Genomic DNA, 23,575 nt, shown 5'->3' on the forward strand with positions numbered 1-23,575 from the left:
ATTGCTTTGTGAAACTCTAAAGTAGCTCTCATTAAAGTCTTTTCAACCTCTGTAGCCTGACCAAATGTATGCTTTCGCTGGTGTAATTTCAAGATTGGTTCTTGAAATAATTATTTTTTTGGCATGATTAAATCATTACTACGTGTTTCCAAATGTCCCTTAAGTTATAACAAAACAGCAGACAAATTGGCTCGCTGCATTGAAGCTGCACCAGATTTTTACTTTGCGTGCTAGTTGGCTGCGCTTGGTGCTCGTTAGTTCGCCGAACAAAGTCAGGAAGTCGTGTTTGGTGAAAACATCACAGGATTCCTTTTTTTTAAAATTAAACCCTGTCTAGTCATCTGAATAGGCCTGTCATGTTAAGCTTTGCTGGACAATAAACTGTCCCAGAAATAATTGCGGTACATTATAATATTGTTGTTTTGAGACCATTTTCAAGTAATATAACGGAAATGGCAACAAAACAGTCTCAAAGATTAAGAAACTTTAAACTCTAATTTACATTTAACACTGGAACTTTAAAACATTTTGCATATACAAAATAAATAAAAGAAAAAAACAAACAGAAACAACATTAAATGAATTATGAAATCTCTGCAAAGAAAATTGTTTCTAAAAAAATTTAAATAAAAAGGCCAAAGCACCATGAAGACTTCTGTCATCCAGTTTTTGGTTGAAAGAGATAAAGAAAAGAGAAAAACAACAAATAATAGAAATTATTGAACTCATTATCATCCATTTAATTGAGTTATTGCTTGTTGCGACATCTAAATAGGAACATATATACATATGATGTTTGAACATGAAAGAATACCCTTCATTAGCAAAAACAACAACAACAACAAAAAACATGACAGTCACAGAGAAGATTATACTGAATCTTCTTTCTCTGAACACTGGCAAGCAGAGCACTGACTCACACCAGTTCACAGATCATTGAGGCGTGAGTGTGCAGGATGCAGTCGTCTACCTGCAGCACTGAATGCTTCAACATCTGCTGAATGCTCTGAGGACTGGGTCTTTAGACTTCCTCTGGGCTTCCAGAGCTATCTAACCAGCACTGCTCAGCTGGAAGGAACCGGAGTTGATCATCATCTGCTGCCTATGCCATTAAGTACCTCTCCAGCTGACAGCAGAGTGCACGGCTTTACAAAAAGCATTGGTGTGGAGTACACAGCGTGGGAATCCTTTTCAAGTTTGCTTGGATAGAAAGGAGCAGTCTCTCAGATTTTTGTGTTACTTGTACTTTAATGGAAAGAATCAAACCTTGAAACCTTGGCAAATCAAAGCTTCAGATCCATCCACTGATTTTTTTCAGGGTCAAAGTCTAGAGACTGGCAGTGCTACTTTCTAACCCTAATCTTCTTCCTTTTATTTGAGTATATTGTCTTCATTGTTGCGAGTGGTGTGGAACAGGTTCTCCATCAACTCTACGTAATCTTGTTTGTTGGCAACTTCATGCATAATGTCATTATCTCCTCGTTAGTACAGTGGTGAGTATCCCTGCCTGTCACGCGGGAGACCGGGGTTCGATTCCCTGATGGGGAGTGAAGTTTGTTTCAGGTCCCTCTTGAAAATGAGATCTAGATCTCAACGGGGTTTACATGATTAAATAAAGGAATATTATTATGTAAGCTCTTGCATAGCAGGAGATTTCCATCTCTGTGGATTGGTATCGTTAGAGTCTTCAACTCTTTTTCCTCAAGCACACCAAATACCAAATAACTTTCTGTTAAACCTTGTTTGAATCATTTAGATGTTCACAGGCAAAACTAAAACAAACCTGTACATGTGGCTTCAGTACAAGGCAGTGCATTATCCTGCAGTGTGCTACCTATGGCGTTTGTGGTGACTGTTGTCCAATTGCCTTCAGATCATTAACAAGCAACTCACTTGCAGTTGTGTTATGATTATCTACCTTTTTCTTGATCATCCTCGTCCAATCACGAAAGGCATTTTCAAGTATCACACCAACATTTATCGCCTTTTGTATCAAGCGTCTTGTTTGTGTGTTCCGAAGCCCATCCCGCCCATGAAATGGATCCTATGGACAAGTGTCGTTGGTTGGTTGGTTGGTTGATCAGTTGGTCAATTATTGTGGCACATGGGCCCATAACCAAATTGTGTGCCAATCGTTGAATATGTCAGGACAGAGCAAGTTATGGTACATAAAAATCAGTCCCAGGTTTAAGAAGTGATGTTGCCCTAACAGCCAAACCTCAGTGTCACAAAGATGAGGATTCCCAGACAAATCACTTTACTCTAAAAAGTTTGGTCATTTTGTAGGTTCCTTGGTGCTTACACCAACAGCAAACTAGAAAAAGTGTGAAAGGTCTCATCTGTTGGGAAGAGTGAGGATATTTGTTTTGTGTTTATGTATATAAGGAGGACTGTCCTCCTTATAGTTCAAACTATAAAGAGGACAGTTTGAACCTTCAAAGAGCTTTTGAAGGTTCAAAAGCTCTTTGTGTTGTTCTTGGTCTGAAAGACAGGAAAAGAATGAATAAAGTGGCCATTAGGACCAGAATCTCTCGCGATTTCTTTCTCTTTCGAAATATGCAGACGAAACAATGGGGAGCGTTTCCACCTTGGAACTATGGGGCATCAATAACAGTTCAGAAACAGCAGATAAAAATTGTTATGCTTTTTATTCACAAGAAATATCTGATGTATCAATTGTGTTAACTTGTGTGTTGCAGGTCATGGGTAATGTAATGTTGTCGAAAATCTAAAATCTTTGACAAAAATGTGTCCAATCTGTGTTTGTTCACAGAATTAATCATTTGGATGGATTGTCTATTGTGGTACACCCATCCATCGTCTATAGCATTGTGTGTTGCGAAGGGGCTGGTGCCTATCTACAGTTATTAGCTGAGACACAGGGTACTCTTTGGATAGGTCACCAATCCATCACAGAGACACAAACCATGAACACATGACCTCATAATCTTGTTTTTAGACTTTTGGAGGAAGCCAGGGAGAAACCACACAGACACAGGCTGACCATGCCAGGATTTAAACCTGGGACTTTCTTGGTACAAGACAACAGTGCTACCACCACCACAGTGCCGAACATCGTGAAACAATGTTTTCTTCTCAAGCTGTGGAGGGCAAATTCTGTTACTTCTGCTACTTGTGTTATCTTGCTTTGATTCAGTTTTTATCCTCAGTGAAAATTACCCTCACAAATACAAACATTTTTACGTAGCATGGCTAAATGCGCGTGTGTGACATCAGCAATTCGTGAGATGAAGACGCACAGGGAGGCACATGTGGACAGCTGTGGTGGGAGGGCAGGTCTGGTCCCGGGCCTACTCTGTCGTAATGCATCCAGCCATGTAAGCACCCAACGGAGGCGGGGCTGTTCCGGCGCCCACCACCACGCCACAAAAACCTCCCTTCAGTACGAAGGTGGTGCACTTCATATGGAGCACATACACTCCATTGTGGGCTTTAAAAACACACACTTTTAAAAATACTGAGGTGTTGGCTTACTGAACAAAGAGCCCCCTGTGCTGAGCAGAGACCTTACATTGTTGATGCCTGATAAAAGGGTATTTCAGGATTATGAAGAGGAGGAATGTTCTGATTTTCTTTTTCTTTTTTTGAAAGAACAAGTTATGTCTTTTTTTCCCTGCTTTTATAAGGCAAAATTTGAGCCACGCTGAGGTGGGTGGTAGTGATTTCAACTTACTTGAGTTAACCGTTTTGAAGAAAATGTACGTCTAAGAGTGGTTTTACTACACCGCAGTTTTTTCTTTTAACCGTTTTGAAGAAAAGCTACTCTTAGCTGAACACAATCTCTGTACTACTCACAGCGGGTCGTTTCACTGAGTGCAGAACAGGAACAGTTTAACCAGCCAGACACTCTCACAGGCACAAAGCCAAACAGTTTACGTTAAAGTGACTTCTTATGTATATGAGCTGCCTTTCTCTAAACTTGTTTTTCATCTGCTGACACGGTTGTGCCATTTGGAGGTCAAGTAAATATGAAGTATATAGAAAATCTCATCCGTTGATGTGGTCGTTTTGTTTCACCTGTGAAAAAAAAAGCCAAAATTTTACACTTTATTTGAATTATTATTTGAAAAATAACACAAATGTACCTCTAATTTTATGTTATCTTACACAATTTCGCAACATGAGTTAAACTAAACATTACAATTAAGCAATCTCTTTTTACCCCTACTTGGGTTATCTTTTCGCTGCTGGTTGACTAACTATGGAGATGTGACTGTATTTTTAGTTTAATATAATTTTTTGCTACTTTACCCACTTCTACAGCCAAGTGATAAGATAGTTGGAGCAGAGTTTTTCTGCTCAAGGCAATATGTTTATCAAACACACCGTGTTGCTGAGTTCACATGAAGCAGTCAACACCTCTGAAAGACAAATAAGCAGAATATTCCTTGAGTAGGAAACGAGCAATGTGTTTATTGAACTGTGACATACTATTGTACCAGTGCGTGAAGCTGCAGAAACATCATCGAAATATTCACATTTACACAGGACTGCAAAGACTGTTGGCTTGCATGAGTCCAATCAAATGTAAGGTAATATTTAGCGAGTTGGACAATCTGATGGCAGCTTGGACACAAATGAGATTCTTCAGAATGCTAATAGCCTTTTGAGTGATGGACACAAAGATAAGAAAGAAGAAAAGAGGCAGAGATTGCAGCTGATGCTGTCGTTGCAATATTTGCCGATATCCTGCAGGTGTCATTTATTGTTTGCATGCGAAAAAGCAGGGGTAAAGTCGGAAGATTGTCTGAGCGACTAACGGTAATGGAAATATATAATAAATATAACTAATAAATATTTGAGTTGGCTTTTCAAAGCATGTCTGTTTATATTATACAGTTACAGTATTAATTATTGTTCGGGGACAACGCCTGACTTTCAGAGTCTTTGTACTAGAGGCGCACCGATTGATTGGTCAGCAGGTCACTGGGCCACGATTTTCAGCAATCTGCTGGTACTTACATGTGAAATCGATTTGATTTACATTTATGTAGCCACAACGCTGTTGCAGTTGGGCTTTTTTTTTCTTTTTCTTTTTTTGCAAACCTTATACTCAGGCCACTTTACTGGTGGTTTAGTTTGTTTTGTTAGTTTGTCCTCTAATGACTGCAAACCTTATAGTTTTTGTAAAAGCAAATTAATGCAGTGGACTTTGTCTTTGGTAAGAGGCTCAAATCAGACATGGAGTCTAAAGTGGTAAAAAAGTTTTGTTTATTTTTTTAAACTGTGAAAAATAAAAGACTAAAAGTACTGACCCAGTCTGGTGTCATCCATCTCTGCCGTCCTCCGTTATCACCCTGTGCTTGAATCAAACTGATTGATAAACAGCTTATTAGGCTGATGGGCTCTGCAGGGGCAGAAGAAAAAAAAAAAACACATCGGCTAATAAGCTGGAATTAACATCCAAGCACAATTTGCTGAGGCTTGGCACCGGCCACTTTGCCGGTTTAGCTTTGCCAATTACCCGAATGGGAATTGCATTATCGCACAATATGGCTAATGCTATTATTTTCATACAGCGTCACGCATCCTGCGTAGTTTAAATGTTATTGGTGGTATGTTTTTAATATTACGTTGATGAGCTGTGTTTGTGCTTCTGATTTAATCAGTTTCTTCAGACTTGTCAAAGAATATCCTGATTGAAATGTCCCCCGTAATAGAGAGTGGACAAGTAATCAGCCTTTCTGCCTGCACAGACGCAATATGACACACATTTGTGCGTGCAATGTAGTTGCTCTCTTCTTCTTTTTTGCAATTCAGGTAATTTGTAAATTTATCCCCCAAAGATTTCATGAAAAAACCCCAAACCTTTCATAATAACGTTGCTTTTCCATTGCAAATGTGTGCAACATTGTCGATATTCCACTAAATTTCACGCAGTAAGTCATTAAATACCATGCAGCGCCGTCGTCTCCTATCACTTTCTGCCGTCTTCTTCTTTGTCTTTTCCATCAGTAATATCCGATAGCGTCAGGCCCTACTCTACCCATGTTTTATTGTGTTCGTTTGTCTTATTTTGTTCTTTCGATGGACTGTAGTGAAACAAATTTTAAAGGCTGGCTCCAATTCTTGTTGATCACATGACTAACGTGATACAAAAAAGTGATTCCTTTGCAGTTTTGCAAAATATGCTAATTCTGATACAACCACTTCATCCTTTTTATCAAAAAGAAAAAGAAAAGTTCTTCTTTTTTTTCCAAAATTGCCATGCTTCCATTCTAACTTTGTAATTCTAATTTACGCAATTTTCAGGGTAGCGGAAGCACAGCGTAAGTTGACTCTGCGGTGAAACAAAGATTTACCTTTATTGCAGACAAGCATGAGCTTTGAGGACATGATCTGCCAGGTTAGTAAGTGCTGCAGACTATGAGGGCTGTTCTGTTTTATGGAGAGCAGCTTGTGTTTGTGTCGTTTTGGACTCGACCTCTCTAAAGCCAAATCTCAGTTTCCTTCAGAAAGCAAAAGGAGAATTGGAATGAAGCAGCTTTTGGATTGGGTTTGCTGTAATAGTCACAGTTATGCTGGACAAGGTGGCAGCGCGGGAGGCTCGGTTCCAGAGAGTGAAGGGTCATTGTGCATTCAGCACACAACTATTTAGGTTAACAGCTTCTTGACTTGCTTCCTAAAACTCTGAGTGTGTTGGGTTGATCCAACCGCCTTCAGTCTCCGTGTGTCTTTTGCTTTCTATTTATTCCTCAGCCTGTGTGTCTCTGTGCCGGCTGCTGTAATTTTGGACTACCTCCTCGGGTTTCAGCTCAGTTCCAATTATGTGCTCCTTGCTTTTTCTTGGAATAGCTTTGAAAGCCTGGTGATGGATCATAGCTTTGTTTTGGAGCCAGCTGGTTAAATCCAAATAAAATAAAAAAATGCATGCATCAGACCTAGTATTACGTTTGTCTACAGCTGTCAGGTAATGTGTATACCGAATGTTCAAATCACCACCATGCTGACAGCAACTTTAGAACAGCCGTACAACAGAACTTGAGATTCTCAAGTTTGTTGTGTTGTGCTGTAGGAAAAAAAAGAAAGAATAAAGTTTTTTCCATTATTTCTGTTCAGTTGGTTGATGTATATGGTTGAATTCTGCGCACCAATATTACTCAAAAGGTAACATTTCCAAGTTAGAGGTTGGAAAATAAAATAAATATCCCACATGAGAGAGTATCAAAAGTTCAAGGTTTTTTTTAACCTGCATCCTCAAAATCAAATTTGGTTGCCATGGATATACAACTTAGGTAATGCTGCAGTTGATAAAAAGAAAATTACAAAGAAAAGTACATTGCACTTCTAAATCTTTTCAAATTTAGCGGTGCTATAATACTTTGAAAGTAGGCAATGCAATACATTGCTTTCAATAGATACAAACTGTTAGATTATGACAAATATTAATAATTTATTCCTGCCACATTAACTATTTTAAATGTGGAGCAGCCATATTTAAAGAGGCTTTAGGATTCCCCAAAGCATAACGATTTAAAAAACTCAAACTTTGATTTCGAGGATAAATCTTTTTTTTTCCTTCTGATTAGGAACTCCAAAAATTTAACCATTTTATTTTTTACATGCTTTTTTAAAAAAGTTCCTTAAGGCGACATTTGCTCTGAATCTGTGCTACATAAACACATGAATTGAACTGAAGGTGAATTTCGGATAGAGGAGTGAAGAGGTCCTAAATGAGGAACTCACAGCTGAGCGTATTTTAAGACGACAAATTCCACTGGAGCAATTTTTTGGTGTGACGGCTTTCACTGCCGCTTAAGTTTAAAACATCTGTTTCTTAAAAAAGAAAAAGAAAAGGAAAAAGATCTGTGATGGAATCCAACAGTTTTTTATGGCACTTTTACAACAGGTTTTATAAGGTGAACACCATTCATTCTCCCTGTTGCTATGATGACTATACTTAACTACTGTAAACAGCTACCATCTATTACGCCGCTACCTAAAAACAGCTAGCAGACCAAAACGAATGACTCTGTTGCCTCCCGAGCGGTCGTAACTCTCGGCGCTCCTGATGGTGGCTGCACATGTGGGTTGTGGTGCTTAGAGCCTAGAATAAGGTTGCCGAGGAATGTGACAGAGGAAAAGCCAACTTTCTTTCTCCTCTGTACGTGCTAGCCTAGCAACTGGAGGTGTAGCAGGCTAGCGGTGGCATGCTAGCTAAATCCACTCTCTCATCTGTGTCCACACCCTTGAAAGCCACTGTCCGTATCGTGGGGACGTGTAGTTTCATATTTGAGATTAGCAAAGAACTTGGTACAAACACATTAACACACGCGCCCACACACATAAGGACAACAGTTGTGCTAGCCAAAACTGCTCCAGTCCAAATACCCACAAATATTTACTACGCTTGTCTCGCTAAGCCGCAGTGTATTTTAGCTTGTTGAGCCTCATTAATAGCAGCTGACCCATGGTACTGTACTGGTTTTTAGTTTCCCACGGAGTGTGTGTGGAAAAAAAAAAAAAGCCAACACACATGTCCTCTGCCCCTTGGGGGAAGTTCTGCCCTTGCCTTGCACAACACACAGTGGATCAGAGTGTGTGTTTGCTGTGCCTCTGTGATGGCAAATGTTTCCCCAAGCTGTCTTTCATTAGGAAAAGTAATTGACGTTTATTTTATTGGATTATAAGAGCAGGGAATGGTGATTTGTTGAGTACTCCCCGCCCCACGTCAGAGGCATTTCTCATTGAGTCGTGGTTAGCGAAGATGACCGAATCCTGTGGACTTCTGTCCTCTTATACAGTTTAAAACCGATAAGATAATGAGAGATTAGGCAGATATTGTATCGTCTTGTTAGACGAATGAAAATGGGAGCTAATGTGCCAACTCGTTCCTCTCACTCAAAGAAAACATTTCGAGGGATCAGTTAGAGCCATCTGCTCATCCCAAATGTTTATCTACATTGACCAAAGAAAAAAAAAGCTTTCAAGGCATTATGTATGGAGCATCTTTTTTTTATGGTCATTGATTTAGAAGGGGTTTCTAATTTACAACCGAACGGCGCGCCCAGCATTGGGTCAGGCCCCATTCATCTGGCAATCAGATGTTGAATGGAATATAAATCATTCTGTAATGAATTTTCATGCCCTCTAGTCTGTCAGTCTGTCTATTATTCTATGCATCCTGATTCTGCCTCTCCTGCCAGTGTAGTCAGAAAAAAAACAGTGTTTCTAAATGTCTCAAGTTAGAAAAGAACCATGTTGAACTGATTTCGTTGGTTAATGTTAAAAATTTCCAATACTGATATTTCTTTAACCCCGTATTTTCCCACTCCGGCTCAGTTTCTTACTGGATGTTTCCGTCATCTCGCATTGTACGCTCCACTACACTTGATGTTTTATTTTGTACTAATCTGAAATCATACCACAAGTGTAAGTGAGTGGTAGATTTGTATACAAATGACAACATTTCAATGCATGCTGTTAAAATATTTCGCTGCATTTATATTCCAAAACCTTCCTGGAATAAAAGAATCATTGACCGGTTTTGAAGAAAGTGATGCTTTCCTTCAGATCACAATCATGCAGGTTTTAACTATAAAAAAATATATAATTCAATACTAAATAAATATTGTAAACTTCTTCATGCTTTGAAATTAATTTAGTTTTGCTTCACAGAGTATTTTTTGCTAAATAATCACTGTAGAATCCCAGGTTATAATCCTGACCAGAACTCTCTCTTTTTTCTACTCCAACCGACTAAACAAGGATGACCGCGAAGGTGAAACTCACTGAAACTTTGTCAAAGTTTTACCTTTGTGCTTTGTGTGACTTTATGTAAGACATTCAGTGTAATTGCTGTGACAGAATCTTAGTTTTTAGTTCTACTGCTGAAAATCACAGGAATTTTTATCCCCACAGTTTTTTTTTGTTTGTTTTCTAACATTGTCTAAATAAAATGCCCAGATGGAGAAATGTATTTGAAGTTGCATATTTCTAGAGTTTGAATCAATAAGCTTTTGATTTTGACTTTTTTTTTGTGTGTCTCACATTCTTTTTTGTGCTGCAATTCTTTTCCTCAGATCACAGCAGCCATCAAGAGGAGTTGAATAATTGTGTTTTTGCAAACAATTTCCCACTTTCCCACTGTTAAAGCTGGGATTTAATAAACTGACGGGTAGTATTGCGTGTATTTTAATTCTTACTTGTATTAAATATTCAAAGTAGTGAAAATCTTGCAGGAAATAAAATAAACACAGAATCTGGTAAATCTGGTCAAATCAAAGATTCAGGGAGAAAGAAATGTTCCAGATAATATTGACAAAAAAAAACAATATTCCAAATTATTAATGACCCCTTAGATTTCATCAGTTTTCATACATGGCAAACGATTCAACATGATCCTTTTTGGTGATAAATTACAAACTAGGAATGAAATTTGCAGCGTACGTCTTGCATGTTTTAAAGTTAGATTGCGAGCTGCTTTTCTGGAACAGAAAAATAAGTTTTCTTCACCAGGCAGCGGGTCGATAAATATGTAAATATATGTAAAGGCAGACTTTGGGGGCAGAGTACTTCATTGCTTTTCATGTGGCCTCATTATTAAAATGCAAATGACTCTGAGCAAAAAATGCACATGGAGATGAGCGTGCGCCCTTCAGCTTCTCAGGTTTCTTGGTGTGTGAGAGGCAGCCTTGGTCAGTAAATCATACTCAAGAAGAAAATGATGCCAAAAACTATTAATATAAAATAACAATGACAGCTTAAAAGTGTTCACCTGCAGGATTCATAAAAATGAGTCAAAAGACCTCTTTTGTCACATTAGGACCCTGTTTTATTCCTAAACTTTCTCCTAAACAAGTTGGACCTTGGATAGACATCAGCCAGTTGGCAGCAAAGTTCTGACTGAACAGAAACAAAAGAGCTCGGTTAAATTGGTTGGTTTGATGGAGTCGGCCCAGATTCCAAGCCTACATTTTTAATGGGGTTCGGTTTGGGGCCGTTTAAGGACATGATGTAATCTTGCTTTATCCATTCCAAAACCAGTCTAGGTGTTCATCTGGAGTTATTGTGGCTGTGATAAATATCCTGTTGGACTGCCCAATTTTTAACAGTTTAGCTGTTAAAACTTACTTCATAGTTCATACCTTGACATATCCAGACAGAGCTTTTCTTGCCCTCTTTAGTTCAGGTATTTAGGTATAAAACTTTTCTCCAGAAGCCAAGGCGTTTGGTTTGTCCACATTGGTAGCTATCGTGCATGAATTATTTATGGAAAAGTTACCGATTCCTCCGAGGCAGATGACCACATATGCACCCAGAATATATGAGTTAGCTGTTCTCATCAAGTGTTGTTGACAATTGTTCGATGTTTGACAAATATCACTTGGTGAAGGCTTTTCAAACGTTCCACACTACAAAATAAATAATACAAGCACGAATGATTCGTGCTGAAATTGTATCGGGTTAGTATCGGTATCGGGCAACATTCAAAGCTGTGATATCTGTATTATATCAGAAATGAAAAAGTTGTATTGGGACACCCCTAGAAAAAAATGGTTCAAACGCTGGGACAAGTATTTGTAACTCTATAAAGACATTATTTACCTTTTTAAAATGTTATCCAGAAACATGTTTTGTGTTTAGAGCTCACTCTGAAATCTGCTCTGCCTTTTGTGATGTCCAGGAAAAACATATCCTTTATGAATGACACTGGGAGCTGAATTTCATTTTGCCTTCTCAGACTGTAAAGTTGTGCTCCTCGCCTGACCTTCCTGGAACTGCTCGGCTCCACGCCATCAGAAAACATCCCCTCTATCGCCTCTGACAACAGTCTCTGCGCTTATGTTGGGGTGTGTGTGTGTGGGTGTGTGTGTATATGTATATGTATGTGAGAAATACTGAATACTGTGTGCTGGGACGCAGAGTTTCAGGAGAGCAGCACGTCCCGAGATAGTACGGAATAAGCGATGCTGACATTTCCGTATCTTAATTGGAGAGTGGGGATGATTTTTGAGAGGGGGGAACAACATCCATCAGAGACCAATGTAGAAAAATTCTATGAAGGACTCGTGAGGACGCTGATATAAATATAAAAAATATTTCTACTTATGCCTCGGAGTTCACCTCTATAAATCCTATTTTTTTGTGATTTCCCTGAAGACCCTGGTCTTAAAATCTCCTGATGGGTCAAACTGATCTGACCTGGCAACAGATTCTGGATCAGTGAGTGTCAGCGGGCGACCTGTGTGAGAACAGGCCTCCTCTGTGATGCTTTCTGGGTTCAGACTTAATGAACTAATCAATAGGATGGCTCACCAGGAGTTGAATACATTACTGTAATTGTTGCCAGTAGCCTGGTGGCATTGCTCTGTGGTACAGGAGCCTGTCAAGTTCAGCTTTGGCTCTAATCCACATATAAAGCACTTTTTCCTTAAGGAAACATCTATAAAATGTTAATTATTTTTAATAGCATACAGGTTTGTTCATTAATGAGTCACAGTAATTACATTTTTTATATTAGTGTCATACGACTTGAAGTCAACAGGGAAAAAAGAACATTGTGAATGACTTTTAAAGTGAAAAGTTTGCCAAAGCACATGTTTAACTCTTTCAGGACCTTTTGGTCATGTCTCTGAAATTATGTCACCAGCGTGATTTTTGCGGTTTCAGCTTAAGCTGTCTGCTTGTTCTTACTCCTGTAAGGCTGGTAACTGAACACTAAGCTGCTTCAGAGGTTATTAGCTAACTCTGCATAAGGGTCAGGTAACTGTGGGTCTTCCATGTTATTTTAGTGTTTATATAATAATATTATGCAATTTTCTATGGTTTTAATTCTCAAAAGTTGTATTGCTGGGATTCACTGATCCAACATTAACAGCTTATTTTCAATCTCGCCCGAGGAATGGCCTGAAGTTGACACTCTGAAAGGACGTTAGGCTGTAACACTAGCGATTGGCCTGGTTAGCATAACTAACAGTCAACATCAGTCTTTGTGTGTATTCCCTCCAGAATGTAGACTCTTTACTTTATCATTGAGACTGCCAAAAGTCCCGGTCCAGAATGTTCCATAAGGCTGAACCTCAACATGATAAAAAAAAAAAAAAGAACAACTTTGCTGTCAGTCATTTAGCTTTTTGGTTATGTACCAAAGACGGGCCGTTTAGCCTCTGTGCCTTTTTGACATAATGAGTTTAATAAATGAATTAATTAATTAATTAAAAGCAGATTTGTTTGCACTAAAGTCTGTTTTTGAGTATAAGTAATTCAATTAAATTCAAAAATACTTTATCTCTAAATAGGGAAATGAAATGTTGTCATAACTCACATTATTCACATTTCTTCAAACAGTCGTGGAAGGTGATGCACTGGGCAGATCTGGACGGATCTCCGGTAGCAGTCAACGTTTCAACAAGTCTGAAGAGGCTTCTGACTGAAGACTGTTGCTATTTGACATTCTCATGACTCTCATGTCATGCTAGCAATATTTTTTACAGCAACTTGTCCTGGATGATACTGTCAGTTGTTGGCAGAACTGCTAATCCAGCTCATTTGCTTTTGCCGCTCCTTTTTAAATCTGTCTGGCCGGATGGTTAGAGATGCTGAAGCCTCATTTCCAACTCTTCTGGTATTTGGGGTCGTAGTTCAGGTATTACTCAAGCTAATCAGCTGCTCCTAGTTGTAAAAACACCTCGTTGCCACAGTTACGCATCATAACAACTGTCCAAAGGTTAAAAAAAAGAGTAAGAGAAAATGTTCTCCAAGCTGCAGAGCATCCAAAACCAGAGGGAGTAATTATCCGGACATGACATGCCTCAAACAAACAAACAAACAAAGAACAGAAGTCTACAAAAAGAACAAATCAGAAGTAACATAACAGCGCTACGTCAACCTGCTGCCACCATGGATGTGGTTTTTAGATCTCCTCCCAGTCTCAGTCAGGTGGTGGAATGAAAATTGTCACCTCTTATTCTTTTGAAGGCTGTTTTCGTGCCTCTGTTGTGACTTTGTGTTTGATGTTCAGAGGCTGCACACCGGCACCTTTAGATGCTGATTGGTTGGAAGGGGCGCCTGCTCGCTCAGATCTCCCGTTTTCTGTCTTCGTCCGTTTCGATTGTCATCAAGAATATACGGCCCAACTCGGTCAAAGTCATTACATTCCTGCACTTTTGGCAGCGAGCGCTACTGAATGAATCACTGCCCGCAAATTGGACAGCTGATTGGTTTTCTCCCTCTGTTTAATTATCACACAGTAAAATAGACTAGCAAACAATGTTTATAAGAACTCAGTATTTACTTGTTACTCCTACGCTATTAACGAGCGAGTGTGTGTCCCTTAATTAGACTTTTCCGCCCACACTGTCAACTTCCAGGCAACTGAGCTGGCGGCCATTAACTGCACTCCTTGTCTCTTTTTTTGGCAGCAGCTTCCCACTGTGGGTAAAAATACACGAGCCTTTGAAAGGTAAATACATCGTTTTTTGTAAGTTGTTGGGACCGCTTTGCTGTTGCGTTTGTGTGAAGATGCTTTGAAAGATTTGGACGAGCCTTGCTCTGTCGCCAAAGCTGCGATGGCGGCCCGGCGCGTGACGGCGACTCCACAGAGAGCCGCTTTGATCTTCGCTTCTTGTAAAAGTAAATGCGGCATCTGTCACAAAACGAGCCACTGAAGCCGCGTTGTAGAGAGACCGAGGCCGTGAAGATGACTTTTGAAACGCTCCAGCCGTGGAGTCGGGCGGCTTCATGTCAGTTCTTTTTGACTGACTTAAATAAGGAAAGCGCGAGTTTATTTTAAAGTCAGCCTACGACTTTATAAATCTTAACTTGCTGCTGTCATTTATTGCAGTGGATGCGGAATAGACTAAATTCATCCATCCATCCATTTTCTGTTCATCCTTGTCCCTAATGGGGTCGGGAGGTGCTGGTGTCTATCTCCAGCTACGTTCCGGGCGAGAGGCGGGGGTCACCCTGGACAGGTCGCCAGTCTGTCGCGGGGCAACACAGAGACAGACAGGACAAACAACCATGTACACACACAACACTCACACCTAGGGAGAATTTAGAGAGACCAATTAAACATGACAGTCATGTTTTTGGACTGTGGGAGGAAGCTGGAGAACCCGGAGAGAACCCACGCATGCACAGGGAGAACATGCAAACTCCATGCAGAAAGACCCCAGCTGGGAATCGAACCCAGGACCTTCTTGCTGCAAGGCAACAGTGCTACCAACTGCGCCGCTGTGCAGATAAATAATGATACTAAGTGATACTAAATGAGACTAAATTCGGGGATAAAAAAAAAAGAAAGTTTGGGGTTTTTCGTTCTAATTTAGTTGTTTTTTTTGTGACTTTTTATCTAATTCAATAATCTAATTTGTTTTGAAGAGCGTGTTCGCTGGTTTTTATTAGTTATTATTCCATAATTATTATTGTTTGGTTTTACTTTAGTTTTTTTTCTATTTCTATTGTAGTTTTTGTCATAGTTTGGTTTATTTTTAGATGCAGAATTCAAAGAGGTCAAAGCATTATATTGTGATGACATACATTCATTGGGCAGTGAATACTCAACAGAAAAAAAATTATAATTGTTGAACAATCAACTGACTCTGGGCTTTTCTCCCAACTTTCGCTGTCGCCATTTTGTGGGCTAGCATTTCAGTTTGTTTTTTAAAATTTGTTTCATTTAGCTATAATAACTTGGAATCCATCACTATAGGAAAATAACTTAATAAGCCATTTATTACAATAAGTTGTTCTGAAAGACAGACTCTGATATATTTTTATTGTAATAATTTCCTTGTACTCCATTTCTTTTTCTCTCTGACCTACTTATGGATACCACAATGTGCTCTTTACATATGTAGCAGATGTTTGGGTAACACTAATTGACAGGGTGTGCATTAGACTGACATGACAATGTCATATACGTGATGTAGCACCCGTCATGAAGATGAGGCAGTTTTCATAAATGTTTACAACTGTTGTCATGGAGTCATTTGGTAAATAATGACACTTTTTTTGCAAAATTATATTAAAAGTCAATTAAAATGGTCAACTTTGCATTAAAAGTATCATTATTTACCGAATGACACTTTGTGACAACAGTTGTAAACATTCATCTTCATGACAGGTGTTATGTCATGTTTGACTGTGTCAATCAGTCTCATACACACCCCGTCAAATAAAGCCTTACCGATGTTCGTAATGGGATGTAGAAGCAATTCTCAATCTTCTTACAACCTTATAACCAACAGGTCTCATAACTCCTTTATGCAGAGATCCATCTGAATTTTTTTTGGTCTGATTTCCAGTCCCTAGTTTTTGTAAACTTTTGATCCGTAAATACTAATTGTCCTTTGGAACAGCCAACTATAAACAGCCTACATTGTAACACTGTGTTGTAATCAGTTGTCGCGTTGTGGCAACTTGCGCGTAACCAAATAAATGCAGTTTACACTTTTTTTTCTTCTTCCTTTTAGCACATTAAATGTGCGGCCAGCAGGGCTAGCATTAATGAACCACAGGCTTCATCTATGTGTATTCCTCAGAGAGTTTTGTTTGTTAACTTTGATATGCAATTAAGCTAGCTTAGGTGATGCTCAGAACAGCTACGCTGCAGTGACTGCCGGCTGACTCGGGTATGATAACTCACAAACACCCACAGGAAGAAAATGAACAGTCCTGAGACACCTGAGGGAGGTCAGCCGTGACTGCTGCCGGTGACACGGCCAGACGAAACCTCCCACCAGGTGCCACACAGTTGATGACAAGAGAGAGGTCGGCTCTTCTTAGCAGCTCTCTATATTCTGCTTTGGCAGCTTTTTTGGAGCCACAGCTCTGAATAATTCAACGAAGCAGAAGAGGACTGTTGGGGCAGCAGAGGAGTTATGGGTTGAAGATGAAACTCAAGGCTCAAGTACCAGAAAATGCATTTTTTTTTTGTGACGTCAGAATTACCTCGAGTGGCATGTTCAAAGGGTCGAGTGAGCTTATGGCGAAGATTTGCGCTATAAGAGTTGGAGTCATTGTGTCGAAACGCATGGCAGAATAAGTAGGTCTGTTTGTGGAATACTGCCCCTCCTTCGTTTTTATGAGCCTCTGGCTTTAGTCTAGTTTAATATGTCTAGAATGACAGCACAAATATTTACGTTTACCGACAGGAGCCCATTTGGCACCGGTTGCGTTATTATTTGATTTCAGGTGATATTCGTTTGCTCATTAAGAGGAATTGCTGTAAAGTCAACAACTCAGTGCAATTTATCGTTCGCCACATGATGCAGTTGGGTGGATTTAATTTAAATGTTTTAATTTCACCAAAGGGGATAGTAAGCTGACCCTGAGTGTTGCATTATGACTAGGGAAGGCAAGGCAAGTTGAGCAACAAGGTGATTTAAAAATGCTTAACATGATGAAATCAAAAAACAAAACAAAAAACAGCCAAAAGCAATACATTGCACTGGTAAAATATAGGAACTAAATTAAAGGTCATAATGGGTTTTTAGCCTTGATTTAAAGGAACTCAGCGTTCCAGCATTTTCCAGCTTTCTGGAAGTTTGTTCCATATTAGAGGAGCATAAAAGCCGAATGCTGCTTCTCCATGTTTGGTCCTGACCCTGGGGATGCAGAGCAGAACCAGAAGCAGAAGACCGGAGTGGTCCAGAAGGCTGATACGACATATTTTCATATCAACGGGTTTGTAGAACTGGGTAATTTTCTCCAGGTATATTGATTTGAGACCAGCATTTACGCCGGACTTGGTACCGGACTGTACAATACCAGAATGTTCTCAGTAAAGAAGTTGACAAATTCATTGCAAGTCCTCACAGTGCGAAGTTCGGATGACACGGTTCCGGGAGGATTTGTTAATCTCTCAACCGTGGCAAAACAAGACTACCAATAATAGTTTGCTGTTACTATTTACCAAGTTTTGCTATTGATTTCAGAAGAGAACGATTCCGTTTCATGCTTCACTTGCAGTTTATATCTGTGAAGCCTCTCCACCAGGATGAGAAGTAAAAAGGAGTATGAAACTGAATTTGATTTGTACTTTGTGTATCTCACAAAGTACATTGAAATAACATTGGTTGGGAATTAGCAATAAGCAAACTGAAATAAATTATGTAATTAGTTGGGTTTTTTTTTTTTTTTTTTACAAGTTTGACATTAAAACTTTGTGCAGTAAATTTAACTTTTGGCAAAATCTGGTGGTTACAATATTTTTTTTTCTTTAGCCTGGCTAAAGAATTTTAATTCACACGGATCAGATGACACACATGCATCCTGTGGAGATTTCAACACACGTCGAGTTCAAAGCGTTTACGTTTGCGGGCCTTCTTGTTCAACAGCGTCGTTTTTTATTTTTCAGGTGTCCCTGGTTGATGAAGGTAATCTCTCCCGCTGTGCCTCTCTACAATGGCCTGGTCTTCCTCTTCGTCTTGGCCAACTTCAGCATGGCAACCTTCATGGACCCTGGTATTTACCCCCGAGGTTTGTGCTTAACTCACACACCTGTCCTGACTTTCTTCCCACATTCATCATTCAAATCTCCGATAGCCACCTGCACTGCTGCAGATGAAAACGAGCGTTTCCATCCCCGCTAGTCCTTGAGGAGAAAAGTTTATCGGGGGCCACATTTATCAAAGCGCTAAGCTGCGGCACACGGTGTTTCACTGCAATGTGCTCAGAAATGATAAGAACCTGTCAGGAGGAGGTTATCATGTTTCTCTTCACAAAGGGGGAATAATCAGCAGGTTGTAAAGGCTGTTCCCGTCTCTTCGTGTCACATTCTGTTGGCAGCCCAAATTAAATCCTAATAATTAAAACGCTGGCACATAGAACTCAAAAAAATAGAAATAATAACATTTTAATCTAGTCTACATTGTCAAAGTGTGTGTGAAAGCGTGATAGGGTGTACCCCTTCCAAATGTTCTTTTTTTTTTTTTGCATTTTTATTGCCTTTGGGGGAAAATGCATCTTCTGGATTGAAAATGGTTTCCAGAACTCTTTAAATAGCTTCAGTGTGAAAAGATTTATTTCTACTCTTATTAATTGTTCAGATGAAGGCTGACTTTTATCATTTAAATAGTCAGAACTAGTGCAGTCCGTTTCTGCTACACCCTATTGTGAAAAAGAAAAAGCATTTCTGTTTAATTCAAGATAAAGTTTCAAGTAAAGTTGCAATAAAATATAAAACTGTTTATATTAAGACGTTTATTAGCAGTTGTTAAAGCAACAACTTTTCTCTGATCTGGATAAGATGTGTGTATGAGTTTAATCCATTTTTTTCTTTTAAAGCCTTAAGTCTCTGCTACACTCACAGCATCTGACCAGCAAAAACAGCAAAGTCAGTAACCAGGCAGTAATGGCAAGAGAGCGTTTGAAACTTTTTATACAGAATAGCTCATAAAATAAAGCTCAAGTAAAACCTCTGTTTTACTTACCCATCGGCCAGTTATAGGAACCAAGGTAAAGCGAGGTTTTGAAAAGTTATAGCTTCAAAAAAAGCTAAAATGTTTCCTGCTTCCACTCTTGTTGTTTTAATGTTTTCCATCAGACAGACACCAGAGAAAAGATTGTTTATTCTGCCGCTGAGTAGAGCACGTAGTTTACCGCCATGTTCCCTCATTCCCACCTACTGCTGGTGAGCTGCAGGTCCGGCCTACACGACGGATAAATCCATCTGCTTCTACACTTTTCCGCTTCTGAAAAACGGTGAATCATTTTGGTGAAAGCGTAACGCTGTCTCGAGGCCAGAGTTATGAGCGATGAGTCACATGGCGGTAAAACGGCTAACTGCAGGCTACCTGGCTACAGCATAGCTGATTAACTAGTAAATATCTGCTCGCCGTACATCTGTTACAGCAGAAATATATTGTTTTGCTCAAAAGGCCCTGGCAAATCATAAATATATATTTCAATCTGTCTTTTTTTTACTATTACACATAGGTAATAGTAAAAAATTGTCTCCCGCTGGACATTTACTATCAACCACGCATCATTTTGTACACGGGGGGGATATTTTGTACCTTTTCTGATAACCAGTGATTTAGATTTTTTTTTCCTAATAATTTGCTCACAGTTTGCTCTACGGTGTTGGGAAGCATAGTTGTATCCAGTAAACAAACTAACAGCAAGTTGCTTAGTTATTTTAGGTAGATCAATGTTTCTAGATACGAGTCATCTGACTCAAACCAGAATGAGACCTGCATTAATTTGAGATAAGGTGTAATATGAAGTTTACAACAACTAATATACAGTCAAATGCCAATAATGCACTTGGCATTTGGGAAAATTATCAACATAAGTCATGAAAATAAATCCTATTTATTGCCAACAGGTTTGTCCTCTTTGAAGAGGATGAATTTCCCTCATTTCATGTGTCAGGTGACTCATGTTTTCCAGAGATAATCAACTTCAGCTGAGATTCACATGGGCAATATTTCATCGGCCACCGGTTAAAAATCCTCAAAAGTGCACAACCTAAACCACACACTGAGCCTAATTCATAGTTGTTAGGCTCAGACTTTACATGTATGTGAATGCAGTTTAGATCAATTAAGACAGTTACTCATGATATTTAAAATTTTGTTATACAAATATACACATCTTGTGTAGCAGGGTGGAAAAAGCTAAACACTATAAAAACCTAAATGTCGTGTTTGGCTGAATAAACGCTGAAAAGTCTTTGAAAATGTAGTAAATGGGTCCATTATTTTTGCCTATTTGCATTAGAATTTGTAGCAGAGAAGCCGAGAGAAAAGATGCTCTCTCCCTGTTCAAATCTATTCAAATCGACTTGAGAGCCATTATAACAAAGCTAATGTCTTTCTGTGTTGCTGCTTATTTCTGTGCTCTGCTTTTGTTTCACTTTTTCACTTGCCTTGGTCCGCTTTCTGCCACAGAACCTACCTAGTTCTCCCCGCAGTTATTACTGTACTGTGAAATTATTTTCTCAAGTTCAGGCTTCAGTTGAATGTACCCTTTGATCAGGTGAAAGACTTCCCCCCCCCCACCACCACTATTTTTCTGCTGCAGCTACAAAATAAACACTTTGTGCTTTCAGTCACAAGGTTAGGCTTTACATAAACGGAATAAAAAAAACAAATAAAAAATGCAATAATAGACAGTTGAAGGTTGCGGTTTTAGTTACCGCTCTCAGCAAAGAGTGAAACGAATTTGCGGAGAACTCGCACGCAGAGAAATAAAGCCAAGCTATTCACTCTGTACATGAGTCACAACATTCCCATTAATCTGTGTTAATGTTCGCAGCAGACTGAATAGGTCACGTCCACACAGAAGCGTTCGCTCCTCTCGGTGTGTTTGCTCTCGCCAGAAGCAGCCGACAGCAGGGATGAGCTTCGTTTAAAAGGTGCTTCCCCGTTGTCCCCGTCAGATGGATTCATAAATCAAAACCGTGCGTCTTTCCGTACATCTGCGTTCGTCACACATGAGTGAGCTAAATGATTTTTCCTCCTGATCCGTCACGGGCATCTCTGCACTCTGATAATGTCTCTGTGGGCGTGAACATGCAAGCATGTGTGTGTGTGTGTGTGTGTGTCTCGTAGCTGACGAGGATGAGGACAAGGACGACGATTTCCGGGCGCCGCTTTACAAAAACGTGGAGATCAAAGGCATTCAGGTCCGGATGAAGTGGTGCGCCACCTGCCACTTCTACAGGCCGCCCCGCTGCTCACACTGCAGCGTCTGCGACAACTGTGTGGAGGTGTGTATGCGGGGACACAAACGTGCACCACTTCAGCGCACGTGCAGCCTGAACGTGTGCCAAGGTTAGACTGAAAGTTAGACTAATAAAAGCATTTATATCACAAATGTCAGAAATGACCGATGCAGCAGCCCTGCGAAACATAACGCTTGTTTTCACCTAATACGTGTTTGGAGATTGGTTTATCTCGCAAGAACACAAAGGAATTGGCAAGAGAGCAGCGGTAAGTGACCATAGCTACCGGCACGAATAGAAGCTCTTGGCCATTTCATCCACGTAACGGTGTTATCAGCAACAGCTTTTAACATCCTGTCTTACTGTTGCACCAAATAAATAAATTCAGAGATATCCACATCAGAACTTCACACATTCTTTTGGGTTTGGTAGATGGAATTTCTAATAATTAAATTAAGAGAATTGTTTGAATATTTGCCAAAAGAATGTCCCAACCACATTGTTTACATACACTATATAGATTGACACATCATTTGTCCTCACTGCCTCTCATTAAAGTAAATGGCTAACAGTTAAATTGTTTGATTTGAGACGTTGTTCTTTTATGTATTGAAGGGGAAGTATTATGTCACGACATGTTATTCTCTCTACAAAAACATACCTGGAGCATTGCCTCCATTCTTTCATGCATGTTTGAGAAATCCTTTCGTCTCCCTTGGCAACCATTCAGCAGTGCAAAACGCCTCCGTGGACCAAGCTCCTCCTCCGAGCTGTAGTTTCCAAACACCACACAGAGCAGTCCTACCCTGTGATTCCCTCACTCAACTCCTTCAGACTAGCCATCAGTAATTAGCAAACAAATGGTGTAACTGCGTATCTGCTGAGCTCATTATAGGAGCTACTTCTCAGTAAAAGGCTGGTAAAAAAACAAACATTACAGGGTTAACATAGGAGCGGTGCTTTGATGACTTTCTGAACGCAGAGTTTCAGAGAGAACAGGATGTTTTTAAAGAAACCTGTTCGATATATATAGAATTTTTAGAACAGTTGGAGGTAAATTAGTTACTTGACTGATCTATAAAATGACACTATATTCATGAACAATACATCCTACTGCTCCTTTAAGATTCTGAAGTTTACATAAATTTCATTAGTATTTTTGGTAGACTCGCCTTTTGACTTGAGCCGCATATTTTGTATTTCTTCCTACAAGCATCTTACAATATCTTCCTTCCTCTCCTCAGGATTTCGACCATCACTGTCCGTGGGTGAACAACTGCATCGGTCGGAGGAACTACCGTTACTTCTTCCTCTTCTTGCTGTCGTTGAGCGTTCACATGGTGGGAGTTTTCTCCTTCGGCCTCATATTTGTCCTCCACCACAGAGAAAAGCTGGGAGGACTTCACACCACCGTCACGTATCCTTTCACTGCCGCAGTGCTAAACTGTAGTACATAGAGTTTAAAAGGTCCCCTGCTATATAAATCAACAATGGCCGCTGAGCAGGATTTCTACGTTTCGCCTTGACTTGTGCGAACCAGCATGGTGGTGATGTGCATAGCGGGGCTGTTCTTCATCCCGGTCATGGGCCTCACGGGCTTCCACATGGTGCTCGTAGCTCGGGGTCGAACGACTAATGAACAGGTGAGGGGCGCTGATAATCGACTCTGTAATAAAAATCCACACACACGCTCATTTTTCTGATTGTTCTCCTCTGTCTGTAAATATCCGCGCGCGTGTTTTGTGCGACCTTGTGACGCATTGTGCCTCCTCAGGTGACGGGCAAGTTTCGTGGGGGAGTAAATCCATTCACCAAGGGTTGCTGTGGCAACGTGGAGTACGTCTTATGCAGTCCGCTGGCGCCCAGGTATCATGCTACGCTCCAACGTGAGAGCGAACACACACTTGCCTGCATTTTAACTCTCCCCCCCCCCCTTCC

The 23,575-nt window shown here is 39.9% G+C and overlaps 1 protein-coding gene across 4 annotated transcripts in view; it reads left to right on the forward strand.

Moving 5' to 3' along the window:
• The window catches only part of zdhhc8b (zDHHC palmitoyltransferase 8b), an 81,737-nt gene that overhangs the window by 49,029 nt on the left and 9,133 nt on the right, over positions 1-23,575 (forward strand). For 3 of the 4 annotated variants that reach the window (XM_028033147.1, XM_028033146.1, XM_028033145.1), the window contains 5 exons: positions 18,326-18,447; positions 21,525-21,682; positions 22,882-23,054; positions 23,178-23,280; positions 23,412-23,503. In XM_028033147.1, the coding sequence (XP_027888948.1) occupies positions 18,326-18,447; positions 21,525-21,682; positions 22,882-23,054; positions 23,178-23,280; positions 23,412-23,503 (648 nt within the window). Of the gene's footprint in view, positions 1-18,325; positions 21,411-21,524; positions 21,683-22,881; positions 23,055-23,177; positions 23,281-23,411; positions 23,504-23,575 lie in introns of those variants that run through there. The other variant, XM_028033148.1, reaches the window with a different exon arrangement.

Source organism: Xiphophorus couchianus, chromosome 12, assembly GCF_001444195.1.
Source record: "Xiphophorus couchianus chromosome 12, X_couchianus-1.0, whole genome shotgun sequence".
NCBI lineage: Eukaryota > Metazoa > Chordata > Actinopteri > Cyprinodontiformes > Poeciliidae > Xiphophorus > Xiphophorus couchianus.